Source organism: Lissotriton vulgaris, chromosome 7, assembly GCF_964263255.1.
Source record: "Lissotriton vulgaris chromosome 7, aLisVul1.2, whole genome shotgun sequence".
Taxonomy (NCBI): domain Eukaryota; kingdom Metazoa; phylum Chordata; class Amphibia; order Caudata; family Salamandridae; genus Lissotriton; species Lissotriton vulgaris.
In genome coordinates, this window is record NC_141695.1 from 1,314,068,587 (window position 1) to 1,314,093,202 (window position 24,616).

Here is a 24,616-nt window from a genome sequence, read left to right on the forward strand (position 1 = left end):
TGGACGTACATTTTGTAATTAAAATACGACAGGGCCACTTACAATAAAATTATCTACATATACATTTGCGGGCAAGTACCATGGGTGACGTTAATTCGAACTTTCAAAAGTACAGTAATCAATAACACATCAGAACTTAATATCAATAGGGATGTCGAAATATTCAATCAATTCTCATTCCCGCCCGCCATGTGCTTCAAAACTGCATACGTATCTCGTGATATCAAGGTTGTGCAACCAGTACACAACAAGGAGGTACGAGTCCCATTTATACCGGCGCCATTTTGGGCGAGGCCGGGCAGGTCCAGGATATAGTCAAAATATCTCCACCAACCAGCGGTCAGACCAGAACCCCTTTCGGCAGTCAAAAAAGGTTCAGTTAAATGACAACAGAAGACATAGGCAACAAGACCAACAGTCAAAAGAGGGGAGGGCAAGATCTAAAGCCATTGTTCTACAAACTCTCAAGCAGACTTGGATGGAAAAATCCTGAAGAATGTACAAACTGAAAACCATTTTTTGTCTGTATAGCATCACCAGCAACGCTTGAGTCAGCTTTGTGTGAAGCCGCCATTTTGATTCAATCAATAGCGTCCCCCTGCACACATTCAGGGACCTGGTCGTGTCTAAAGGTTAAACGGATTGTGGGACAAGATGCAGAAAGGAAAAGGAAAAAAGTTCCGCCGGACCATGGAACTTTCGGCGCAGCATTGTAGGATGGCCACACCAGTGCGCCAACTTGCTAGACACCACCTCGGTGCCATCCAGATCTCGGCGCGCTGTGCTTCCTTCGGCCTACTGTAGCCGCAAGTGCGGACGCAACTCAGCTGGATAGCGAGTGAAACACCAAGGGGCGCCCCACTGCAGCCGAGGAGCCTCCATCTTGGGGGCGACGCACAGCATCACATTGCTTTCTCAAACAGCCCCCACTGACTGACGCGACCTCACAGGCCAACGGGGCGCCCCACGCCGAATTTCGGCGCAGCATTGTAGGATGGCCACACCAGTGCGGCAATTTGCTGGTCACCACCTCGGTGCCATCCGGATCTTGGCGCGTTGTGCTGCCTTCGGCCTACTGTAGCAGCAAGTGCGGGCGCAACTCTGCTGGACGGCGAGTGAAAAGATAAGGGGCGCCGCACTGCACATCAGGTGCCTCCACCTGAGGAGGCGAGAGAGGCCAGTTTGCGCCACCTCCCCCCCCCCCCCCCCCTCCCAGGCACCCCACGCCGACTTTCGGCGCAGCATTGTAGGATGGCCACACCAGTGCAACTTGCTGGACACCACCTCGGTGCCATCCGGATCTCGGCGCGTTGTGCTGCCTTCGGCCTATTCGCACATCGGTCCGCTACTGACGCCGCCTCACGTGCCAACGGATTTTCTACGCTTTTTATAGCAGCGCGTAACGTAAGCATAACAGGTCATGTGACTTCTTTATAAAACTTTTCATTGGTTCATTTTACTTTTGGTTTCCTAATGATGGAAGGCTTGATCATATGACCTAAAAATATCACTTTTCATTGGATTAAAACATTTTTTTTTCCCAAACGATGAAAGCCCCACCTTGTTTCTAGATGTTTCAGACTAAAGCTGGCGTCAGCCTGAGAGCACCACCATCTTGTGGCTCCGTCGTGGTCATTCCGCGAGCAATCATGGCCGCCGCTCCCCACCGGAAGCCTGCAGGAGTCGGGAGCCCCCAAGACTTTTGTAAAATCTTCAAGGCTCAGGGGACGTCCGAGTTCCAAGGTGTCCCAGGGCCATGTTAGTGGACCAGGCCCAAATCCGAAGAGCCGTCCGCCATTTTAAGAGTCCTGTGGCAGCCGCCTATCGCTGCACCGCAAGAGTGGGCGCAACTCAACTACATGGTGAGCGAGACGCTGTAGCCGCAAGAGCGGGCGATAAACAGCTGAATGGCGGATGAGGCACAGTGTAGCAAAAGCGGGCGGAATGGCAACTGAAACGGTAAATGGGCGCCCCAGTACAGCCGACGAGCCTCCACCTGGGGAGACCCGTTCACGCCGCCTCCATCCCCCCCCCTCCCCGGGGCGCCCCACGCCGTTTTTCGGAGCAGCATTGTAGGATGCCAAAACCAGTGCGACAACTTACTGGACATCACCTGGGTGCCATCCACATCTCGGCGCGTTCTGCTGCCTTGGGACTATTCGCACAACAGACCGCTACTGACGAGGCCTCCCCGCGCACCTCCCGGGACGCCCCACACCGTTTTTCGGAGCTGCATTGTAGGATACCAAAAACCAGTGCGGCACCCAGGTAACATCACCTGGGTGCCCTCCAGAACTCAGCACGTTGTGCTGCCTTGGGACTATTCGCACAAAACACAGCTACTGACCATTGTTGCTTCTTTTTTTTAAAAAATGTTTAAATGTATTTACTGTTTTTGTTGCGTTCTATATATTTAAAAGTTATTAAAGTGTTATAATCCTACTTTGTTGGAGTACTATATATTTATAATGTGACACATAATTGTAAAAACTTTGATGTACAAAGAGGCATCCCTGGAATCTTCCGCTTCAGGCTCGGTCCCACACACCCTCACAGTGAGAATCCCCTCCCCAAGCACAATACAGGATGGTTATCAGATAGTAGGAACGCGTGTGGTGTGACAGATCTACTGTAACTCCTTTGAAGAGGGGTGATTCTCTACAGCTGGGGCCATAAACTACATCTGCAGGGCTAGGTGATAGCCTGGGATCGGCCTGAACAATCGGACACAGAGGAAGAAGAGTGTCAGAGGGTGCGGTAGTGAATAGGGTGAAAGGGTGGTGTCGGGCGGGCACAGGGTGTGATTCTCAGGGAAGAGCAGCGCACATGGGAGGAGGTTTCTGGCCCATGCATGAGAGAGAGAGCGGGGGTGACCAGTGCGTGGAGGAGATGCTTGCGAGGGTGAGGAGCCATGCTGAGGATCGGCGGCGTGCAGAGAGTGGGTCTTGTCAAGGCATCTAAAATGGCTGCCGTGCTCAACAAAAGTGTGGCATTGCAAAAAAGACAAGATGGCGCAGACAATGTTTATCAATAAGGATTAATTTATAACAATTATTTAAAACAAAATATTTACTCGCAGTGACAACATGGCGGTCAACACTTCCTGATTTCCATCGAATCGAACGTTAACAGACGTCACGCAACAAAAAAAAAAAATGCTCACGCACAGCCGCTGGAAGACATGTATCAACATATATGAGCCTCCTCAGCCACCCTCAGAAAACAAAAGGGGTCAGGATACGTCTCCCGTACCCCCTTATACCTAGTAATTTAATGAAATCGAAACACAAAATGGCGAATTCACGTTTCGCTACCAGTTTGCGAACCGAGAAGCGCTTCTACCTTGAAAAATCAAATTTTTATTATTTGCCCCACGGGACCCTTTAATAACCCCAACATCATTCCTAGGGGGTCAAGAGAGGTCTACCTAGCCCCCTTTCATTAAATTCCCCCTTCGTTTTTCTCCTCCTCTTGTCTCTCGATCCTACCGACAGACAAGATGGCGGCCGCACCAGCCTTTTTAGAATGTTGACAGACACCGGTGAGCCAATCAGCTTCGCTACGCAAAGCTCCGTTACGCGAAAAGTACGCGATCTGGAGCGCTATCTGGGACGCTGTCACAGATATACCTGTTTTTTAAACGTTAATTTCTCAAAATCCGCTGGAGCACATATATTGAGACCCAGCAAAGGCACATCAGACTAACAGTCCCTATAATTTTGCCAAATTTCGTGCAAATCCATTCAGCCGTTAATTTGCGAACCGAGAAGCGCTTCTACCGGAAAAATCAAATTTTTTTAATTTTCCCCACGGGACCCTTTAATAACCCCAACATCATTCCTAGGGGGTCAAGAGGGGTCTACCTTGCCCCCTTTCATTAAATTCCCCCTTCGTTTTTCACCTCTTCTTGTCTCTCGATCCTACCGAGAGACAAGATGGCGGCCGCTCCGGACTGTTTAGAATGTTGACAGACACCGGAGAGCCAATCAGCATCGATTCGCAAAGCTCCGTGACGCGAAAAGTACGCGATCTGGAGCGCTATCCGGGACGCTGTCACAGATATATAAATTTTTTAAAACGTTAATTTCTCAAAATCCACTGGAGCATATATATTGAGACCCAGCCAAGGCACATCGAGCTAACAGTCCCTACAATTTTGCCAAGTTTCGTGCAAATCCATTCAGCCGTTCGAGCTAAAAGTGAGGCCAAACGCCCTATGGAAATTAACATGGGAAAAATGCGTTTTGGGACCCCCCTTTTTTCTCGGCCCCCCCTTGACGAACCCCCCCCCCAAATTTTCAGGGGCTGCTCAGAAACAAAATGTGCCATTTTCCTGAAAATTTCAGCCGATTCCGTCCACAAACGCCAAAGTTATTAGACATAGAATTTTCAAAAGTCCCATAGAGAAAAAATCCTAACTATATATACCTACTGGCGATAGCCAGTAGGTAGTATATATATATATATATATATATATATATATATATATATATATATATATATATATATATATATATATGTATATACATATTACCTACTTATTGGCGATCGCCAGTAGGTAGATATAGTTAGGACCCAGTTTCCACAGGAAAAACATTTTTTGACTTGCCTGTAACTTCGGCGCTGCTTGATGCATCTACACGCAATTTTCCAAAAAACGTGTCCTCCTGATTCTAGTTAGTTTTAATGAAGATTGTTAAATGCAGGCTGTGTAACTACTGAGTGGAGTCCTTGGTACGTCTGGTATGCTGCTCCCCCGCCCTGCTCCAACATCCCTGTATGCTGTTAAACCCAATGTTCTTAAGGTATGGGGTCAGGAAATGTGAAGAGGCAGTCGTATGGCTCTTGACCTGCACAGTGCGCTCGGAGCTGGCCGGATTCGGAAAATACATGCCGGCAGTATACGTCAAAAAAGTGAAACTGGATTAAGTTACCTGGTAGAGACAGATGTAAATAGCCATGACCTAGCAGGGTAGTTTTACCCCAGATTAGTGGAATGAAAGATAGAACATTAGAATGAAGCTGGGAAACCTATGAGAGTGGTCTGTATTGAGTGGTTCAATGTCACATGGCACATTTGGCAACAGAAAATCCTAAGTAACTAATGCCAGTGACATGTCCGCCCCAGAACAAATTATGGGCCGATTTCACACAGTGTTCTTCCTATTTTATCATGGTGGGATGTGGTGAGCACAGCTAAGCGGACATATTGAGCAGGTGTAAAGCTCGTTGGTATATTTTGCACAGAGACGTTGTTCATAAAGGCGGGGATAGAGTGTTTACAGTCTAGTTGAATTATGTAGCACTTCCATTTTTTACGCTAGGTCCATCCGTAAGGGGAAATTCACGGGTTGGATTTAAACACTATGATTTCATTTAAAGGCACTGGGATCGATCTCTCACACTTAAGCTAAAATATAAAGAACACACATTTTACATGTTAGGATCAATTGTATGTATGGGGGGGATCTCCTAGCCAAGTATTTAGTTCTATTCATAGTGATGGGAAGTAGCCGCAAGTCAGATGATAAAGACGTTTTATTTTTTATTTTATTTTATATGCTTGTAAAGCGCCAGACTAGACCCCCGAAGGGGTATCTCCGCGCTATAACTGCAGATGGAAGTGAGAATAAAAAGTGTGTCCGGAAGTAAAATGACGATTAATAGCTGGGAAACAGGTAGGTTTTTAGATTTTTTCTAAACATCATATGGTTAGTGGTGGACCTCAGTTCAAACGGCAGTGAGTTCCATAGTGCGGGTCCAGTGTGAGCCAGTGCACGGCCACCTTGCCTGGTTTTCTTAATTCTGGGTATTTTAAGTAGTTGCTGATTACTGGAACGCAAAGAGCGTCCTGGGATGTAGGGCTGAAAGATGTCAATGAAATACTTAGGGCCCATCCCTGTTAGGCTCTTGTGTATGGTACACAGGGTCTTGAACTGAACTCGCTTCTTCACAGGAAGCCAGTGAAGTTGAGTCAGTAGGGGGCAGGATGGTGTCCTAGGTGGTACATTCATGACAATCCTTGCTGCAGTGTTTTGAATAACCTGCAATTTCTTGAGTTGCTCCTCGTTGGCTCCATGGAGCAATCCATTGCAGTAGTCAACCCTACTGATAACAAGAGCCTGCACCAGAGTTTTTCTGTGGTGGTCCGGAAGATAGGGGAAGACACGTCTTAGCATCCCTATAGCCCGGAAACAGGTGCCGGCTACTTGATTGACGTGATCCTTGAAAGTGAGTTGTTGGTCAAATAATACTCCCAGGTTTCTGACCTTGCTTTTGGGGGTGGGGACAGGACCCAGTTCTTGGGGCCACCAGTCCGATGACCAATGTGCCATCGCTTGACCGAACAACATAACTTCGGTTTTCCCGACATTACACTGCAGACAGTTTGATGACATCCAGTCTGCAATTACTCTCATGCCATCTGCAAAAGATCTTTTTATTGCAGGTGTGAGATTTTTAAAGGGAAAGAGGAGTTGAGTGTCGTCAGCGTACGACACGGGGGTGAACCCGAAAGATCTTGCTAGGTTGGCAAGGGGGGCCACATATATGTTGAAGAGTGTGGGGCTCAAACAGGAGCCCTGTGGCACTCCCTTATTGAGCTCCCTGTGGGTGGATTTATGGGAGCCCAGCCTAACCTCTTGGGAACGCCCAGACAGGAAACTCGCCAACCACGCCAAAGCCTCTCCCTCTATTCCCACCTCCTTTAGGCGATGGAGAAGCACCTTGTGAGACACCGTATCAAAATCACGTTCTGGTTGGTTCCCTCTCTTCTGCTTTGAATTTTCTTAATAGTAGAATTTTAAGGATAAACAATGTCATACGTGTGAATTTGCAGTGATTTTTTTGTTTGTTTATTTACACATTTTCAAATACAGTGGAACATTACCCATTGCTATGCACATTATTATCAATATCTCATCACAATAAATGAATCCGTCACAATTCACAGGAATACCTTACAAATAGTATCTGACACATATTTGATGGAGGGGCAGTCCATCTCCTATTCATGAGTCTTGCTGTTGGTTTCAAAGATATGTAGAGAGAGGCCCCCAGATATCTCTCGGCTTCGAGGCTGGGGGTAGCTCCGCATTATATTTTAGTTGATCTCGACAGTACACCAGGTCAAGAAGCCAGCGTTCATGTTTGGGGATATCTTTCCCCACCCTAAGGATCAATACCCTCTTTTTGGTAATAGCAGGGTGATCGCCGTAAGCTTGCGATTAATAGGTCTACTTTTGGGTAGACCAAGTAGGCATACCACCGGAGTGCACTCCACTCTCTCACCAACTATTTCTGGCAGTGTGTGTAACCTGTCTTCAGTATTGATGAACCCTCAAGAAATTCCATGCTAGATGCATAAAGTCGTCCTCTAGTGTGTTACATCGTACAGTTTGCATTCTCTCTTAGGCCGTAGTTGTGTAGTCGAAGTGGGGTGTAATATATCTGGTGCAGGAATTTAAAATGTATGACCCTCAAATTGCTATTTGATGTAGTTGGCCAGTGAGCGCACTGCACGCATGCCATTCTTCAGTTGTAAGCGGCAGGAGAGCATTGCAATCCATTTAGCATAGAAAGCATCCTGCGCGGTCAAGACATCTTTCTGAGATGCATTCCATAATTTCGTGACTAGGGGCCATAGAAGCCCAGTTTCTGGTGTGAACCTGGGCGTCTATGAGAATTCACAAGGGCATATTATCAAGCCCCTTATCGCAGCTTTAGCTGCAGTTTCCTGCCACTAAAGCGGCGTTAATGTTATTGCCGTTCCTTGATATTATGGCCCTGAGTTTTTCCGGGTATTAGACGTTAGGAGCAGCTGTAGCGCATACAGCATTGATGGTTCCTCTGGGAATTGCGCATGCAGTTGAAAAAATAATGTGAGGAGGGTCAGAAGGGCATATTTAATGACCAGGGCAACTCAGGCCCCTATTCCAACTAGCAAAACAGAAAGGAGTAGCCTGGTCCACAAGACTGTTTGTGTGCCGTATCGAATCCGGAACCATGAGTCCATCAATAACACAGATGTGATAGCACTGGGCTAGAAAAAATTCCCATCAGCCCACCCATCTGGTGGAGTATCGTCACGTGGGAGATGTATCATAAATGCCACTATATAGTTATTATTTAAAACTATCTGGCGTTGTTTTTAGGCTTGACCCTAGGACCATATCTATTAAACTCATTTTTGGTCCTATGAGTCAATTTTACCTTCACTTTTCTTTCACACATTTTTTCACCAGCACTGCACTTCATTAGCACTACCTGTGAAGCACTGTGGTCTAAGAATATATCTTCAAAATCCATCTCCGCATCATTATTAGGTGTATTGATTGAGATCTGGATTTATGATACATCTCCCACGTGACGATACTCCACCAGATGGTTGGGCTGATGGTAATTTTTTCTAGCCCAGTGCTATCACATCTGTGTTATTGATGGACTCATGGTTCCGGATTCCATACGGCACACAAACAGTCTTGTGGACCAGGCTACTCCTTTCTGTTTTGCTAATTGCGCATGCAGACCACGGATTGCAGCTCTAAGCCTGCAGTATTGGAAAGTGAGCATGGGGGGACATTACCTTCTCCATGTAGGTCAGTCAGTTGAGTACATTTTCCACCCCTGAATGTATCCCCCAGTGTGCGTATCCCTGCTGTATTTAATGTAGTCAGTGAGTTTACTTCAAACGCCACCGATATCTTCAGAAGATGGGCAAATGGTAGAGCTGGTGCGTAGAGCGGGACTATCTGCTCTCTCTGTACTAGGGTTTTCCAGGCTTGCTTGGTGCAGTGTGTAGTGTTTATTTCCCCTGTGTGTCCCCCTTGCATTCACATGTGATCATCGCCCCCATTGGTGTAGGGTGAACGGCATTTGCTTCGACTGCTATGTGTGGCATATATTTTGGGGCATGCACCTAGTAGTGCTCAAAATGCGCATGTGCGCATAGGTAATAGAGTTTTAGATCCGGCACTGTGAACCCTCCCTGCACATGTGGCAATGCTAAGGTTTCTCATTTTTACTCTGGGTTGTTTCCCAGCCCATGCCCGCTTGACCAAGTATGATCGTAGCCTTACAAAGAATGACTGGGGTAGGCTAATCAGGATATTTGTGAACAAATATAGAAACTTTGGGAGTATTATAATTTTCATTAACGCTATTCTGTCTGCCATCAACAAAGGAAGACGTATCCATCTTGAGACCTGATCTTCCAGCCGGTATATCACTTTCCCACAGTTATACTGTATTACTATGCTCAGGTCACTGTGAGCACAAATAGCCAAATACTTAACCTGTTCATCACTCCATTCCAGTATGATCTCCAGGGGTGACGGTCTCTTGCAGCTAGTTAGGGGGAGTATAATTGATTTTGACCAATTTATTCCCGAGCCTGAGTGTCTCTCATAGCATATAGATTCCCTAATTAACTGTTCCAAGTTCGTCCCAGGGTCCCTCCCTACTTATAGCACCATGTTGTCTGCATACATCAATATCACCAAGGGACGCTGCTGAAAGCGCAAGGCAGTTTCAACTTGTCGCTGTCTCAGAATACATGCCAGAGGCTCCAATGCAATAGTGAATAATGTTGGCGATAGCGGGCAGCCATGCCTAGTTCTCCCACATATCCCAAGAGCTACGGATGTATGCCCATTCATGTGCACTCGGGCAGCCGGTGCTGAATATATACATTTTATCCAGTGCGTGAATGCTGTAGGAACCCTCATAGGGTGGATTATTGTAAAGAGAAAGCACCACTGGATGGAGTCAAATGCCTCAGCAGCATCCAACAGGTTTAAAACTGCAAAAAGGGTTTGCAAGTTTTGTGGGTGGAGCGCTCAGTGATAAAGCCAGTTTGGTCTGGAAGAACCATAACCCGTAGTAGGAGTTTGAGTTGGGCTGCTAAGGCCTGCTTTTATCTGGTTTCAGCAACTCGACTATTAGGGCTTTACAGAGTGAAGTCAGTTAAAGTTCGTTTTTGGTAGGCTTCTTTATACATTGCATGAAGATGCGGAGCTAGCAGCTGTAAGGTAAGTATATTATTTTATTTAACCTCTTTTTTAATTACAAAAATACTAAAAATAAATAAAATAAATGAATTAAAGTAATTTTATATATATAGTTTGGGTTATGGGGTACAGGGGTATTTTTAGGGTTCAGGGTTGGGTTTGGATTTTGGGGTACAGGGGTATTTTTAGGGTTCAGGGTTGGGTTTGGATTTTGGGGTACAGGGGTATTTTTAGGGTTCAGGGTTGGGTTTGGATTTTGGGGTACAGGGGTATTTTTATGGTTCAGGGCTGGGTTTGGATTTTGGGGTACAGGGGTATTTTTAGGGTTCAGGGTTGGGTTTGGATTTTGGGGTACAGGGGTATTTTTAGGGTTTAGGGCTGGGTTTGGGTTTTGGGGTACAGGGGTATTTTTAGGGTTCAGGGCTGGGTTTGGGTTTTGGGGTACAGGGGTATTTTTAGGGTTCAGGGTTGGGTTTGGGTTTTGGGGTGCAGGGGTATTTTTAGGGTTCAGGGTTGGGTTTGGGTTTTGGGGTACAGGGGTATTTTTAGGGTTCAGGGCTGTGTTTGGGTTTTGGGGTACAGGGGTATTTTTAGGGTTCAGGGTTGGGTTTGGATTTTGGGGTACAGGGGTATTTTTAGGGTTCAGGGCTGGGTTTGGGTTTTGGGGTACGGGGGTATTTTTAGGGTTCAGGGTTGGGTTTGGGTTTTGGGGTACAGGGGTATTTTTAGGGTTCAGGCCTGGGTTTGGGTTTTGGGGTACAGGGGTATTTTTAGGGTTCAGGGCTGGGTTTGGGTTTTGGGGTACAGGGGTATTTTTTGGGTTCAGGGCTGGGTTTGGGTTTTGGGGTACAGGGGTATTTTTAGGGTTCAGGGTTGGGTTTGGATTTTGGGGTACAGGGGTACTTTTAGGGTTCAGGGTAACAGGTATTTTTAGGGTTAGGTTTTTAAATAAATAATTTAAAATAACTTAAAAAATTAATTTAAATAATGTTATTATTTATTAATAATAGTTCTTTAATAATAATAGTTCTTTTTAAAATAAACTATTTTTTTAAATATATATGTACAAATTAATTATTAAAAAATAATTTAATTTATTTAATTAATTAAATTTTAATAAATTACATTTTTTAATAAAATAATATACTTACCTATACTTACGTTGTAATGGCATGCGTTGTAATATCATCTGCTATGTAATGTCATGCGCTGTAAAGGCATTCGTTGTAAATGTAAATGTAACGTCATATCGTTGGGCCATATCTTTAGCTTTCTGCTCTGCAGTCTCATTGTATTCTGTAGTCCCCTCATGTATTTGTGCTAGCACTTCAGGATCTGGAGTGCAGTTGTACATTCTCTCTAATTCCGCTAACTTTGTTTCTACCAGCCTCATGTGATTACCTATTGATTTCAGAACCCCAGCTTGGAGTCCCATACAAGTCACACAGATCGTGACTTTAAACGCCTCCCATAGTGTGTCCACACTCTCCACCGAGCCTATATTTGTATCACAGTATCTCGCTATGCCGTCTCAGGCCCCTCAGGAAGACCTGATCTAGCAGAGCAGATGCCTGCAGTCTCCATTGGGATTGCAGTAACTCCCTCTCGGGAAAATGTATCACCACATGCACCGGTGTATGATCAGAAAGGGAGTTGGGAATATGCTTAATACTGCACACCCAATTGTTCACATCCTTTGTCATCAACCAAAAAATAAGTCTCGACCCGGAGTTATGAATGTATGAGTGATATGTCCCCTCCTCCCATCTGGATTTTTCACCCTCCATGCATCTTGTAGGCCATGGTCCTCCATCCCCTCGTGGAGCACCGCCGCTGCCCACCTGCCTACCACACCTGCAGACGCCGAACGGTCTTGCAACGGATGGAGGATGATATTAAAGTCCCCTCCCCATACTTTTAGCCCAGTCCATCTTGTTGCTACATGAGTTTTAGAGCGGTGCATGAGGTGTGTCTCCTGGAGCAGTGCAATCTGCATATCATGCCGATCGAAATATGCTAGCACTTATCTAGTTTTTCTTTGATTGTTAGGACCCTGACATTCGATGTTATCCAGGAAATGCTCCAAGGTGTGAATTGTGTTGTGTTACCTACTCCGCAGTGTGTTAATGTATGTCGTCGTTTCCTGTTTGTGTGAGGTCATCAATCAAACACCATTTGCAATAACTGGTGGTGTACATGGCATAACAACAACCTCCCATAAACCCTCCCACCCACCCACCTCGGCAACCCAATTTTGCCAGGGCGCTTCCTTGCCCAGTTAACTGGTAACCAAGAACACAGTAAATATCACACTTAGTATAGTAACTATCTTGGGTCAAAAGAACTATGATCATGTAGGGTGTACTCTCTTGGAGGTCGCCAGTGGGCAAGTTCTCCCTTAAATCTTGGGTGACCAGGGGCCAGTACAGTTCCAACCTGCAATCCAGAGCCTTGCAGTCCTTAGTTTGGTCAGGAGCTTTTGCCTTATGCTATCGCTGCTAGCAATGGATCATTTTTGAGTGGCTTGTGGCATAATCCTATGCGGTCAACATAATCCATTGTAATTCAATTCAGAGGTGTGTGCTGAAGCAGACAGCAAATTTCCAATGGAAGTTTACATTAAAAATGCTATCCCCTTTATTTTTTGTCTCCTGGATGGAGCTGCAAAATAATATCTGTCCCGCTGAAACTTAGTCACTCATGCTATGTCAATGGATGTTTTGTGCAACTTTATCAAAGACCACCCAAGTGATAGGCAAACTTAAAAAATGGCTTTTAATAGAAAAAGAGTCTTAACCATAACAACACAGTTGATATTAGCTGACCTACAATAAAATACAGATTTGGGCCATGGCCCGCAAACGCACGGACCCATAAATACACAATGTTATTGTTTACTGGAAAAAACCCAGTTAAAAACTGAGCTATTGTATGACACAATTAATGGCATCAATCAATCAATCAGTATTTGTAGAGCGTGGCTTATCACCCTTGAGGGTATTCAGACGCTGTGATGCTGGGCTAGTCAAAGAGCTGGTCTTGAGTTTCTTCCTGAAGTCCACCAGCCAGGGTGATGTTCAGAGGTGAAGAGGGAGAGTTCCAAGACTTGGCAGCGAAGTGGGAGAAGGAGCATCCTCCACTGTAGCTAGGGCGGATACACGTAGTCTGTGCCAGGGCAAGGCAGGTGGAGTGAACATTGCTGGATGGTTGGTTGAAGTTCAGGTGGTGGTTGAAGTATGCTGGTCCTTGGTAAAGGAGGGCTTTGTAGGCGTGTGCCAGTAGTTTGAATTGGCATCTTTTCTGGATGGGGAGCCAGTGACGGTCTCTCAGGTGCTGGGTGGTGTGGGTCCTTTTGGGCAGGTTTAAGATCAGTCTGGCTGCTGAGTTCTGTATCATCCGGAGCCTTCTCTCAAGTTTGCTTGTGGTCTCTCCAAATCTGTGACTCAGCCAGCAGGAGCCTCAGCCAGGTGGTATTTCGCAAGCCTGGGTACAGCTGTCACCTCCAAGTCCGCTGGGGAACCTCCTGTTGCAGTTGATGCAGCAGGGCCCCCTTAGGCGTGAATTTGCGGCGCACCCACCACACAAGTTTGGCACAGCTCAGGGTCCTCCCCCTCCACAGCTTCCTGCCAGGACAAATTCATCAGACCTGTGATGCAGAGAGGCACCGCCCACCGTTGGTAATCCCTTCAGTGCACGCCAGTGTAGTGGTGAATCGCAGTATGCGCTGCAGACCTCCCTACATTGGTGCGCAGGAGCGCCTCTACCATTCACAGCTCCAAGGGGCTCAAGTAGGTCTTCTGACACAGGTCAGCAATGTGTTGCCATGCGCCCTGCCAGACTTCACCACCAGGTAAGGGCGATCGCCGCGCCTCAATGTCTACTGCCACAGCCACAGCTCATCAACTCCACAGCACCTCCACATCCCACTCAAGGCTTCATATGCAGGACCAGCGAGGCATCCAGGCTCCAGATGCAGGACCAGCAAGGCCTCCTGGCTTCGCTAACAAGGCAATAGTTTCAGCGGTACACAGCGGTAAGAAACCTGCCACTAACTAGCGTTAGCAGTAGTTTTAGCCAGTCCTTGTACTTATGCCCCAAAGTTTCATGCCTGTAAAATTCAGCAAACATATATTTGTCAAATTTCACAAGAGTTCACAGTAGTACAACAAAAAGTTGCCTAAACCCAGTCTACGGAAATATACTGCATAGAACAGCAATCCTATTGACTCAAAGTTGCAGATAAAAATGTGTTAAAATAACTTTATTAGACAGCGGACATTTCACTTTCAGTTATGTGGTCAGTAGTTGCAATGCTTTTAATTTAGTATTTAAAGATGCAGAGTCTCAAGGAATCCAAACACATGGTTTAATATATAAATGAACTCTTATGTACTTGCGCCTTATTCATGTCATCAGCTTCTTCTTTTCTGAGTGTATGGTGGTCTCAAGGAACTGAGCCACTAACTAGCCTTGGCTTTAATACTTAAAGCCTGATATACATGTTTTGTTTTTATGCTATTTCTAGTTAAACTGATGTGTATTATCTTAAATATATGCACTAGTGCATCAGACTGCTAAAGAGTTGTTAGTGTGGTATTTCTATGTAAGTTCAATATTATATATCTGATGGCCATCTCTTTATGTTTCTTTCCAGGCAATGCCACCTCTCCAAACACAACAGGACCCCTTGGTAAGAGCAGCCTCCAGGCTTGTACTCATAGTTCAATATGTTGGCTTGAAGGTGTGAGGATTGAGGTGGGGGGCGATAATTCTGCAAAGATGTCTTGGTCAGAAAAATACATAATTGCAATGTGAAACACAAATGCTCTGTTGTCAGAGAAACAATCCAGTTGGCTTACATATAATCCAATATGAAAAATGTGCTCCTGGAACTCATACATTGAGGGTCAAAGTGTGGCAACAGAAAGGGGGAGGAGTCACAAAGGGAGGAGTTATTAAAAGCAGAGGGGCAGATTTCCAAGCCCCATTCGCCACGTTGCGCCCTATTTACAACGTGACGCATCTAGGGAGATGTGTCACGTTGTAAAGCCCTGCGCCACATGAAACCTGTGTCAGGTTTCATGTGGGCATTCAGGCTCGGAGGGGGGGGGGGCGTTCTGGTGCAGTAAAACCTCAGTAAAGTGCCTGAGTGAAATCTACAAGATTCCACTCAGTCACTTTTCCGACGCCACAGCGTCAAAACCTTGAGCCTGCTTAAAGCAGGCGTAAGACACGACGCACCACGTTATGTATGGGCAGGCTACGAGCATTACTGGAGTTGCGTCGCGCTTGCAACACGACTCCAGCAATACGCCAGCCTTCCGACAAGAGATCCGTCACACATTTGTTTATCCTTGCACCACGATGTGCCACATAGTAAATGCGCTGCATCTGTGGTGGCGCAAGGATAAACTTGTGTGACGCATCTTACCTTGTGTGACGCATCTTACCTGGCGCATCCCTGCTGATTTGCAGGGATGCGCCAGTCATCATGAATCTGCCCAGAGTCTTATAGATTTAGAGGCTTATTTACAGCTCTATTGCTCTGCCGGTGTGCCACATTTTTTGATGCACAGATGAGGGAGAGTGCAGACCAGGAGGATATACAGCCGCAACCATCTACTGAGCTGGAACCTTTTGGGAGGATCAGAATGCAGATGCATATTTCCGGGTAATAATATGCCTGATACGTCCAAGGTATGTCTAACATGTCATGCCCGCCTACCTGCTATCTTGTGGACACCTATTAAAGACCTAAGTAACCCCTACCAGATAAAAAACGTTAGAGAAGAAAACATAATTAATTGCCTCCTCATTAATGCTAGATCACTGGTCAAACACAGTTCTGAATGTGCCGACCTGATCCTAGAAAAGGAGGCTAAAATCGTATTTATCACTGAGACCTGGACTGATGCGGCCTCAGGGCCAGACCTAGTTATGGCCACTCCAACGGGATACTGCTGTCGGGTACAGGACAGACCCGGTCAAAGGGGAGGTGGGATAGCCATTATCTACCACGCCTCGATCCAAGGCACATTTCAGTCACTGAACTGCCAGTTAACGGAGGTACTAGGATTTAAACTTTCTATCTCTAACCATAACACTTTCCAAGGTTGCCTCTTATACAGACCTCCTGGTCCTAAAGCCTCATTTCTCGTAGAAATAGGTACTTACTTGGAAGAAGCCCTCTGCACCAAATCATTCATTATTCTTGGTGACTTTAACTTTCACCTAGAGGAAAACTCAGACCCTCAGACGGCAATTCTGGTAGACTCCATGCTGACGGCAGGACTAACTCAGATGGTAAGGGGTTCCACACATATAAAGGGACATACGCTAGATGGGATTTTTACAAATAACCCTGACCTGAAGTTTAGCCATGCGGAGCCTTTAGCATGGACAGATCATTCAGCAGTCCTTTTTAAAATTCAACCATCTGAGTCAGTTAGAGCAAGGAAGGAAAGGAAACCTGCCAAGCTCTATATGCCATGGAGGGAATTGGATGGGAAAGCATTGGAGGAACGTCTAGCAGCCTCTACCTTTACCCCATCGGTTGATGTAAACGAAGCTACGGAGAGATACACCATCTGGATAAAAGATGCATGCACATCTCTAATTAATCCCAAACTATCTCGTCCAACACGCACAATACCATCTGCCCCTTGGTTCACCTTGGAATTAAGAGATTACAAAGTATCTTGCAAAAAACTCGAACGCCAATGGCGTACTGAATATTCACAGGCAGATAAACAAAAACTCAAATCAAGCCAAAAGATATATAAAGAAATGATCAAAAAAGCAAAAATTGAATATTTCTCTGCTAGAATTGAGGGAGCTAAAAACTCCTCCAAAGAACTTTTCCAGATGGTGACCACTTTGTCCACTCCAAATTCTGTCACTGTCCCTCCCAGTCTGGAGCTCTGCGAGACCCTTGCCAAGTACTTTTTAAATAAAGTGGGGCAAATCTTCGCAGCCCTTGAACCTCATGTGGGGCTCACTCTTACTGAGGGAGCACATACGACTACGCCAACAAATCCACATAGTTTGGAATTCAGGGAATTCGGGCCAGTTACAACAGAAGTAGTAAAGAAACTACTACTGAGAACCAAATCTGGCTCCCCCCGGGATCCCTGCCCAGTCTCAGTGGCTCATCTGGCAGCCGCCCCTATATCTGTCTTGCTAGCAGATTTGTTCAATAAAATGTTCAAAAAGGGAGCATTTCCACTATGTTGGAAACAAGTTTCAATAGCTCCTCTGCTGAAAAAATCTAATCTAGACATTTATGACCCTAGTAGCTATCGACCCATATCTAGACTCCCTCTATCGGCCAAGCTTATTGAAAGGATCATGAACGTTCAGCTCTGTGACTTCCTCCGATCCTCTGGGTGCTTGGACCCTGCTCATCATGGGTTTAGGGAAGGTCACAGCACCGAGTCCACCCTCATTAAATCCACTGAGGAAATCAGGAAGGTGATGGATGCTGGAGGACGGGCAGTCCTGGTGCTCCTGGACCTATCCGCAGCCTTTGATACGGTCCACCATGACATTCTATTGGACCGTCTTGAGGGCTGCGGAATCCAAGGAGTCGCATTGACCATGCTGAAATCCTTTCTAGCAGACAGGATACAAGTGGTGGCCATGGGAGATTTTGAATCAAGCCCTTTTACCCTTCCAGGAGGGGTTCCTCAGGGCTCCTCCCTGAGCCCTACCCTATTTAATGTTTACGTTACCTCCCTCGCCCCGGTGATTCGTTCTTTTGGCTTCGAATTAACATCGTATGCAGATGATACTCAAATTATGGTATCTCTGCTCCCAATACGGAAACGTATCATGTTTAAGGCTCTTTGTATGGTATTCAACGCAGTAAATGGAATAGGTCCATCCTTCCTTCAAGAACACCTCCAACTGTACAAACCAGGGCGACAACTAAGATCTGCCAATAAAAGCCTGGTCATGACTAACCGTATTAGGAAAGCCCGTTGGGGAGGCCGTAGCTTCTTCTACGGAGCATCTAACATCTGGAATGAATTGCCTCTCGCCCTAAAACAAAGCAATGATCTCCTGACCTTCAGGAAAAATATCAAAACATGGCTTTTTAACCTCCAGTAACTTTCTTTGCCTCTTGGAGATAATGTATCGTTTCAGCGCCAGGACACCGCCCGGTAACAGCGCGCTCAACAAATGGTAAAAATAAATAAATAAATAAATATTTTTACAAGGCATCGCAAAGTCACTTTGCGTGGCTGTCAAGGCCTCGTAGATATTGAGTAAAGCAAAGCAGCTCATGTCTCTGCGTTGCCTTACTATGCATCAAAGAGGCATTCCATATGTTTTGCTGTGGGTGTCCCCAAGCAACACCCATGGATTTTGATGCATTCCCAGATTTACAATCTCCTCGATTTTTCCTCTTTCTCCATGTACTGCATTCTACAGCATATATAAGAGGAGGAAAAAGCCACCATTGATTATTTTTGTGCAGGAACATGCCCCTTCCTGCACAAAAGCAATCATTCCTACAACACAGACCTGCATTGGCATGAGGCAACCAATTGTGCACCAGTGTATTAGAAGAGGAATTTTCTGTATCTCATAGAAACAGCAAATTCCTGCACTTTTCGTTTGACACAGGACAGCACCGCGTAGTAACCTGCTCTTCTGCCCTGTCTCAAAAACTAGCTACTGAGGCCCTTATTCTTTAACAACTCTGCAGTAAAGAAATTGGCAACAAGGATAAACATAAAAATAAATCTGTTCTGCATTTTAAAATGTCTTATAGCGTCAAGTAACCTACTACAGAGATCTCTGTGTCCAGTAATTTTCTGAGAGATTGTTTTTGCCTAGTCACAGGTTCAACTTGTAACGTAGCATACAGGGTTAATATGCCTGCTTCAAAATACATTGTGCTACATGCAGTTCACAGATGTGTATTTTTGTGGGTAGTTTAGTGGACCACTGCTTTTGAAACAGAGGTCATTTTTGATACTTGCATTTCATAAACTGAAATCCTGTAAGCATGCTGAGCTATTCACTGGCCTCAAGGAGCTGCATGCAAACTGCAAGGGATAGGTTTAAAATCTTTTTTTTTTTCCAATCCGTTGTTATTCTAAGGTTTCTTAAAAATTACCCTTTGGGTTGTAATAAACAGACCCTCCAGGATTTCGCGATTTCGCGATTTGCAAAAAAATCCCAAAATCTGCAGTTTTGTAAAAATGCTGCGATTTTTACAAAACTGCCAGCGAAATTTAGAAAATGCGCCCAAAACACTGAAGGTCCATACAAATTTCATGTTCAAGATGTAGATTTGTGAATTCCTTAGACTGAAAAGCCGCCGATACATGGATGCGGGGCAGGCATGCATGTTTTACCCACAGTGGCAGGCTCAAAGGGCTTCAGCCCCCCTCCCTCCCCCGTCGTGTTTGTCAGCCCAGGCTGAGATAGCCCTGGGCTGGCGGCCGTCTTGTCTTAAGGCAGCTGCACCCGAGTACTTAACAGGTCTTTAAAAGACCATTCATTTGTTAACTAGGCTTTGTTCTGTTTTCAATTTTTCACCCCTTCGAGCCCCGCCACCTCCACTCTGCCTATTGCTGTAGGAATTTGACACCCCCTCCTCCTCCCCAAAATCGGGCTCAAGTTGAGCCTCTGCACAGTGGCACGGAATAACCGAAGCAGGCATAAAATCCTTCATCTGAAATACACGTATTCTTGCTGACTGCCGCAATAAAGCCATTGCTGCCCTGGTGAATGCTACATGGAAGGAATCTTTTAATAGCCGGTTTCAAGCACACGAGGCTTGCATGCAGACATTAGATTACGAAAGGCCTGGTGTGCAGCATGCCCACGGGCATGTACTTTTGTTTTGCACATCATTGGTGCGTGCATTTGCCACTGTTATTTATGGCATGTGTCTGCAAAAAGGCATCCGTGATATGACTGAGTCCTTTACACCACTTTCAAGAGGGTCGGCCAGAGAGTCTCAGCTGAGGGGGTTGTGAGCTGTGATTCATTCAGAAGCCATCAAGCCATCGAGCATTCGAAGCAGGAAGCGTGACTCATTCAGTAAACACGGAGCTGTGTTACATTGCCGCGCAGGTTTGTGTTACCAAGTACTTGTGGATCTTGGGGTAGGTTATATTCGAAATTAATGTTGCTTCTTTGACATGCTCCAGAGTTTAATTAATAACACGCAATCGCTGCCTAACACGGTGCCAAATCTGCAGCAGCCTTTTCGAATGGGAACAGCCCATGGTGACAGTGCACTCTGTTCATCCAGAGTCAGAAAGACAGTACAGGAAAACTAGCAGAATTAGCTTGAGGGACAAGTGTTACAGTATTAGTTTCCTTGGAAATACAGCTATCCGAATCAAGGCGCGCTGTATGGTCCCACAAGATTGGGGGGGCATCAGTGGTACTCTCAATTCTTCGAATCGACGTGGGTAGGTAATCAGAGGTGGGCAAGTCACATTGGCACACTCAATTGCTTTTCGTCTACCCATGAATGAGTCAAACAGTCTCTTGAGTGCTGGGTATAGTCAGCGTTTGTGATGTTGAAACTGACCTAACCTCCAAACTCACTACAGCAGTAGTGGCATACACTGGACTGCCAACTGAATTGGGCAGCACTTTATCCTTACGGTGCACAGTACGCAAAGAGTCCTTTTTTACTTTTCCCTGGGTGTGAGCTGCGAAAAATTAGTCAAAGGCTTTACAGCATTAACTGGATCTGAATCAATAGTTACAAGTTCATGTGAAATACAGGGATTAACTCTCCTCCATCAGGAGGACCCAGATGTATTTAATCAACTCAGGTTACTTGATTCAGTACTGGGGCAGGCGACTTCTGATGCTGGTAGAGGCTGCTTCTCTTCCAGCAAAACCTGTTTGGTGGTACCTAGGCTTTCCTCAACATTACTGATCTTATAGTTGAGGGCCCCCATAGCACTATTTAAAAAATTTGCTAAAGAGGGTGCCTGAGGAAGAGGTGTACTGCCTCTCAGTTCCAGAGGCAGCGGTGCCCCGCCACGATGCATACATGGGCACTAGAACATCCCAGGGAGAAATACAGCACACTCCCACAAGGTTAGGACTGGAGCTGTGCTTCCCTATAGCAGCAGATACTTTAAATGTGCCTATTACAAGTGGAATACTCTGCTAAAACAGTTTCCATTGATTTCAGGCTGAAAATGAATGATTGTGAGTAAAATAAAGTGCAGCAAAAATGCCGCTAAATTTTGATATTTGTGCCGCTAAATTTACATATTTGTGCCGCTAAATTTACTAATCCATGCCACAATATCCTGGGGGGTCTGAATAAAGACTTATTATCACAGACAACCCCAAACCACTATATTTTTAAATCCTGACTTTGTGTTTCTACCGACTTGCAACCTTAACATGTAATGCCTACCTGAATGACTCCTACACCTCGTAACCCTCATCATGTTATGGACCATTTTCAGTACTTTGATTTACACACTTGTATGATTTATTGTCTCTGTATAATGTGTACATGTGATATAATATGCTCTGACACCCTACACTGGGATAAGTAGGGCTATAAGAGAATTAAAAAAAGAAAAATAAATTAGAAAGTGCTACTAATTACCCATACTGATAGATATATCTTGCATTCGTCCAGTACATGAATATCTTTTACATACAGGGGTTGAACAAAGTCAAAAACTTGCTTCTAAATCGTAGTTTCTCAAATTGTTTTCTTCTAAGTTTTGTGAAGTGATAACAAGCTATGCTCTATACCATACACAAATAAAAGAAGGGCTGTTGGTCCTTTAAGAAAGGTCTTTGTTTTGGTCAAAGCTGAAAGTGAAAGTAGGAAATCCCCCACCCTCACCATCTGCATGTTGCTCCAAATGGAAAGTAGATATAACCAGAGCACTGTTGAATGTGGCCCATTGTTCTCAAATTACACAGGGACAAATTCAACATATTTAACTGGATCCAACTCGATCCCGGCTCAATAATACCAGCCAAATCTAGAATCTAGCTTGATCCCTCTCATTTCCAAAACTGCATGTAATGTTTCTTTCTGATACACTGGTGTTAATGCGAGGACTCTTTAGCAATGGCTTGGCAATCAATGGAGCAGCCGGTGCAGGGCATCTGGGCTTAATACTTGAAATCTCTGGGATCAGCATCACAGAGCACATAAGGTGTTACTTTGCCAGAATTTAACAGTTGCACCATTATTCACTTCATGCTAGTTCAGAGTCCTTCAAATGTCAGTTACAGTATGATTCGCAGTTAGGGGGAATTGAGGCGTGACGTCACACTTCACCTTTTTCTATTGCATGGCTGATGGACCAGGAGTGATGTTAATCCCGTAGCAAATTTTGGTGCTCCATGCTTAACCTGTGTCTCAATAAAGCACTCTTAATGGCAATTTCAGTTCAGCACATAAAACCTATTCGGTTTTCAAAAAATGACAGACGTAGAAGGCTTTTTTTAAAACGAAAATACTTGAAACTTATTTTCTTTGGCATTTTTAGAAAATGTGATAAACATACTATTACACAGCTGGGTAGCTGACAGAATGGATCGTGTCTACAACCAACAATCCTAGTAGTGTTCAATCGACTCAACTTGCAGGACTGGACTAGTTCCTTCAGTATCCATTGCTTGCCTCCCAAGTTGTCTAAATTTTAGTCCATTTATTAGGGTAGCCCCTGCCCTCATATTTTATTCCCTGACCATGCACCAGTCCATGTCATTGTTCCACTTCTTCTGTGTAGAATTTCCTCTACCCCCCATTTGCAGGTAACATATCATTTCCTACCACCAGGCTAGGTGCGATCTAGCTTTTTTGGTGCATTGTGGTTAATGCCTTGCCTATTATGTTAAGTAGAATGGGAAGCAATCATTACAACGCAGTCATTACAACACGCAACCTTTACAACGTGGGTGTTACAACGCTACTTCATTAAAATCGCATGCCATTACAACACCGATATTGCAACAAATGTCACTACAATGCATGCCATTACAATGCATACCATTGCAATGCATGCCATTACAACGCATACCATTACAACGCATCCAACACTTATTCTACTGTTGCACTCTCTGGAGTGGGAATAGTAAATTTTACCCCTACACTATCCAAAACTTACCCTACTGTTGCACTCACTGGAGAGGGAATAGTAATTGTTATCCCTACACTATCCAACACTTATCCCACTGTTACTCTAAAATTATTATGCGTTGTGATGGTATGCTTTACAATGGTATGCATTGTAATGGAATGCATTGTAAAGATCAGTTCTAAAAATGTGTTGTAATGGCATGCGTTGTAAAGGTAGCTGCAATGTAAAACCCGAATTGTAAGGCATGCGTTGTAATTGTTTACATTGTAACATCATATATTCATGAAGAATTGGCTTTGGTGTGCCCTGTATGTGAGTCCCCTACAAGCATGACATGCAATCCAGCACTGACTGCCAGTATGTTTGTATTGCTCGGTATTTACAGATGATATGATTGCAGGATCCCACTGTGTCACAACAACACAGGCATATCTCATTAGTTGCACATTTTTTGCAGGCTTAATCTTGAATAAAATGCCATATTGATTATTATATAAGGCAGGACCCTGCCCATATTGCTACTACCCCCAGGCCATACAGTGGCGGACAGACATTTTTGCCATAAGGGGAGCGGGTCATGCCACACACACATATACAATAACTTTCTTACACCAATACTTTCACAAATGCACACAAACACACTGATTCACACCACTCACAAGAAATTCATACATACACACACATACGCACCAAACAATCAAAAACAAAAATGAACCTGCACTGCAGTTCCTGGAAAGGAAAGCCTCAGAGGTCCCACGAGGGTTGGGACAGCTGCATATCCTCAGTAGGTCAGCAATGAGGAAATGCTAGCAGGGCCAGACCGGTACTTCCGGTCACCAGGCAATCCCCTGTTAGGCTGAGTAGGGTGGGGGCCAGTTTTCCAACAGGGGGCCGGTTTTTTGGCTGGGGTCGATTTTTGGTCCGACCGTGAGTGAGTTGAGTCACAATTCAGAGAGAAGTCTGATTGACTGTCTGTCTGAGTCTGACAGGCACCTGGGTCCCAGATCTGATAGTGAGAAGAGACTGACAGACTCTGCCAGAATCACAGATTTACCACTTAGCTGCACTGTGAGGTCCTGGGCAAAAACGTCATTGCTTACACACCAGTTTCCATCAGGAGGAGGAGGAGGAGGAGGAGGTGCTTGTGCGCAGAATGATGCACTGTCTCCTCCTCTACTGCATCTGCACGCCTCTCTTACGGTACGGCTGATGTCATCATGTTGCATTCACATTGGGCCTAGTGCAATTAAAAGTGTACTTGACTGCCTGCCCTGCAGCATCACGAGTGACGACTGAGACAGAAGCAGGCACTATGCACACTTGACCGGAGCCTCCGGGCAGCCATAATTTAATTATCCCTAGTCTAACCGTAGCCCCCTCTGTCTGCCGCCAGCGCATACAGCAGGTAAGTTTTTCCGGCACAAATTAATGATTCATGGGGATGGTGGCACTGTGGCACAGTTGGCACTGGGCGGGCATCGCGCCTCGCGCAGTGGGGTGTCAGCCAGTCAG

General features: G+C 45.3%; 1 protein-coding gene across 2 annotated transcripts in view; it reads left to right on the forward strand.

Annotated features, from left to right (window-relative positions):
- Positions 1–24,616, forward strand: part of LOC147703580 (transmembrane protease serine 9-like) — a 1,394,371-nt gene that overhangs the window by 140,339 nt on the left and 1,229,416 nt on the right. For both annotated transcript variants that reach the window (XM_086931925.1, XM_086931926.1), the window contains exon 4: positions 14,662–14,697. In XM_086931925.1, coding sequence (XP_086788051.1) covers positions 14,662–14,697 — 36 coding nt within the window. The remainder of the gene's footprint in view (positions 1–14,661; positions 14,698–24,616) is intronic.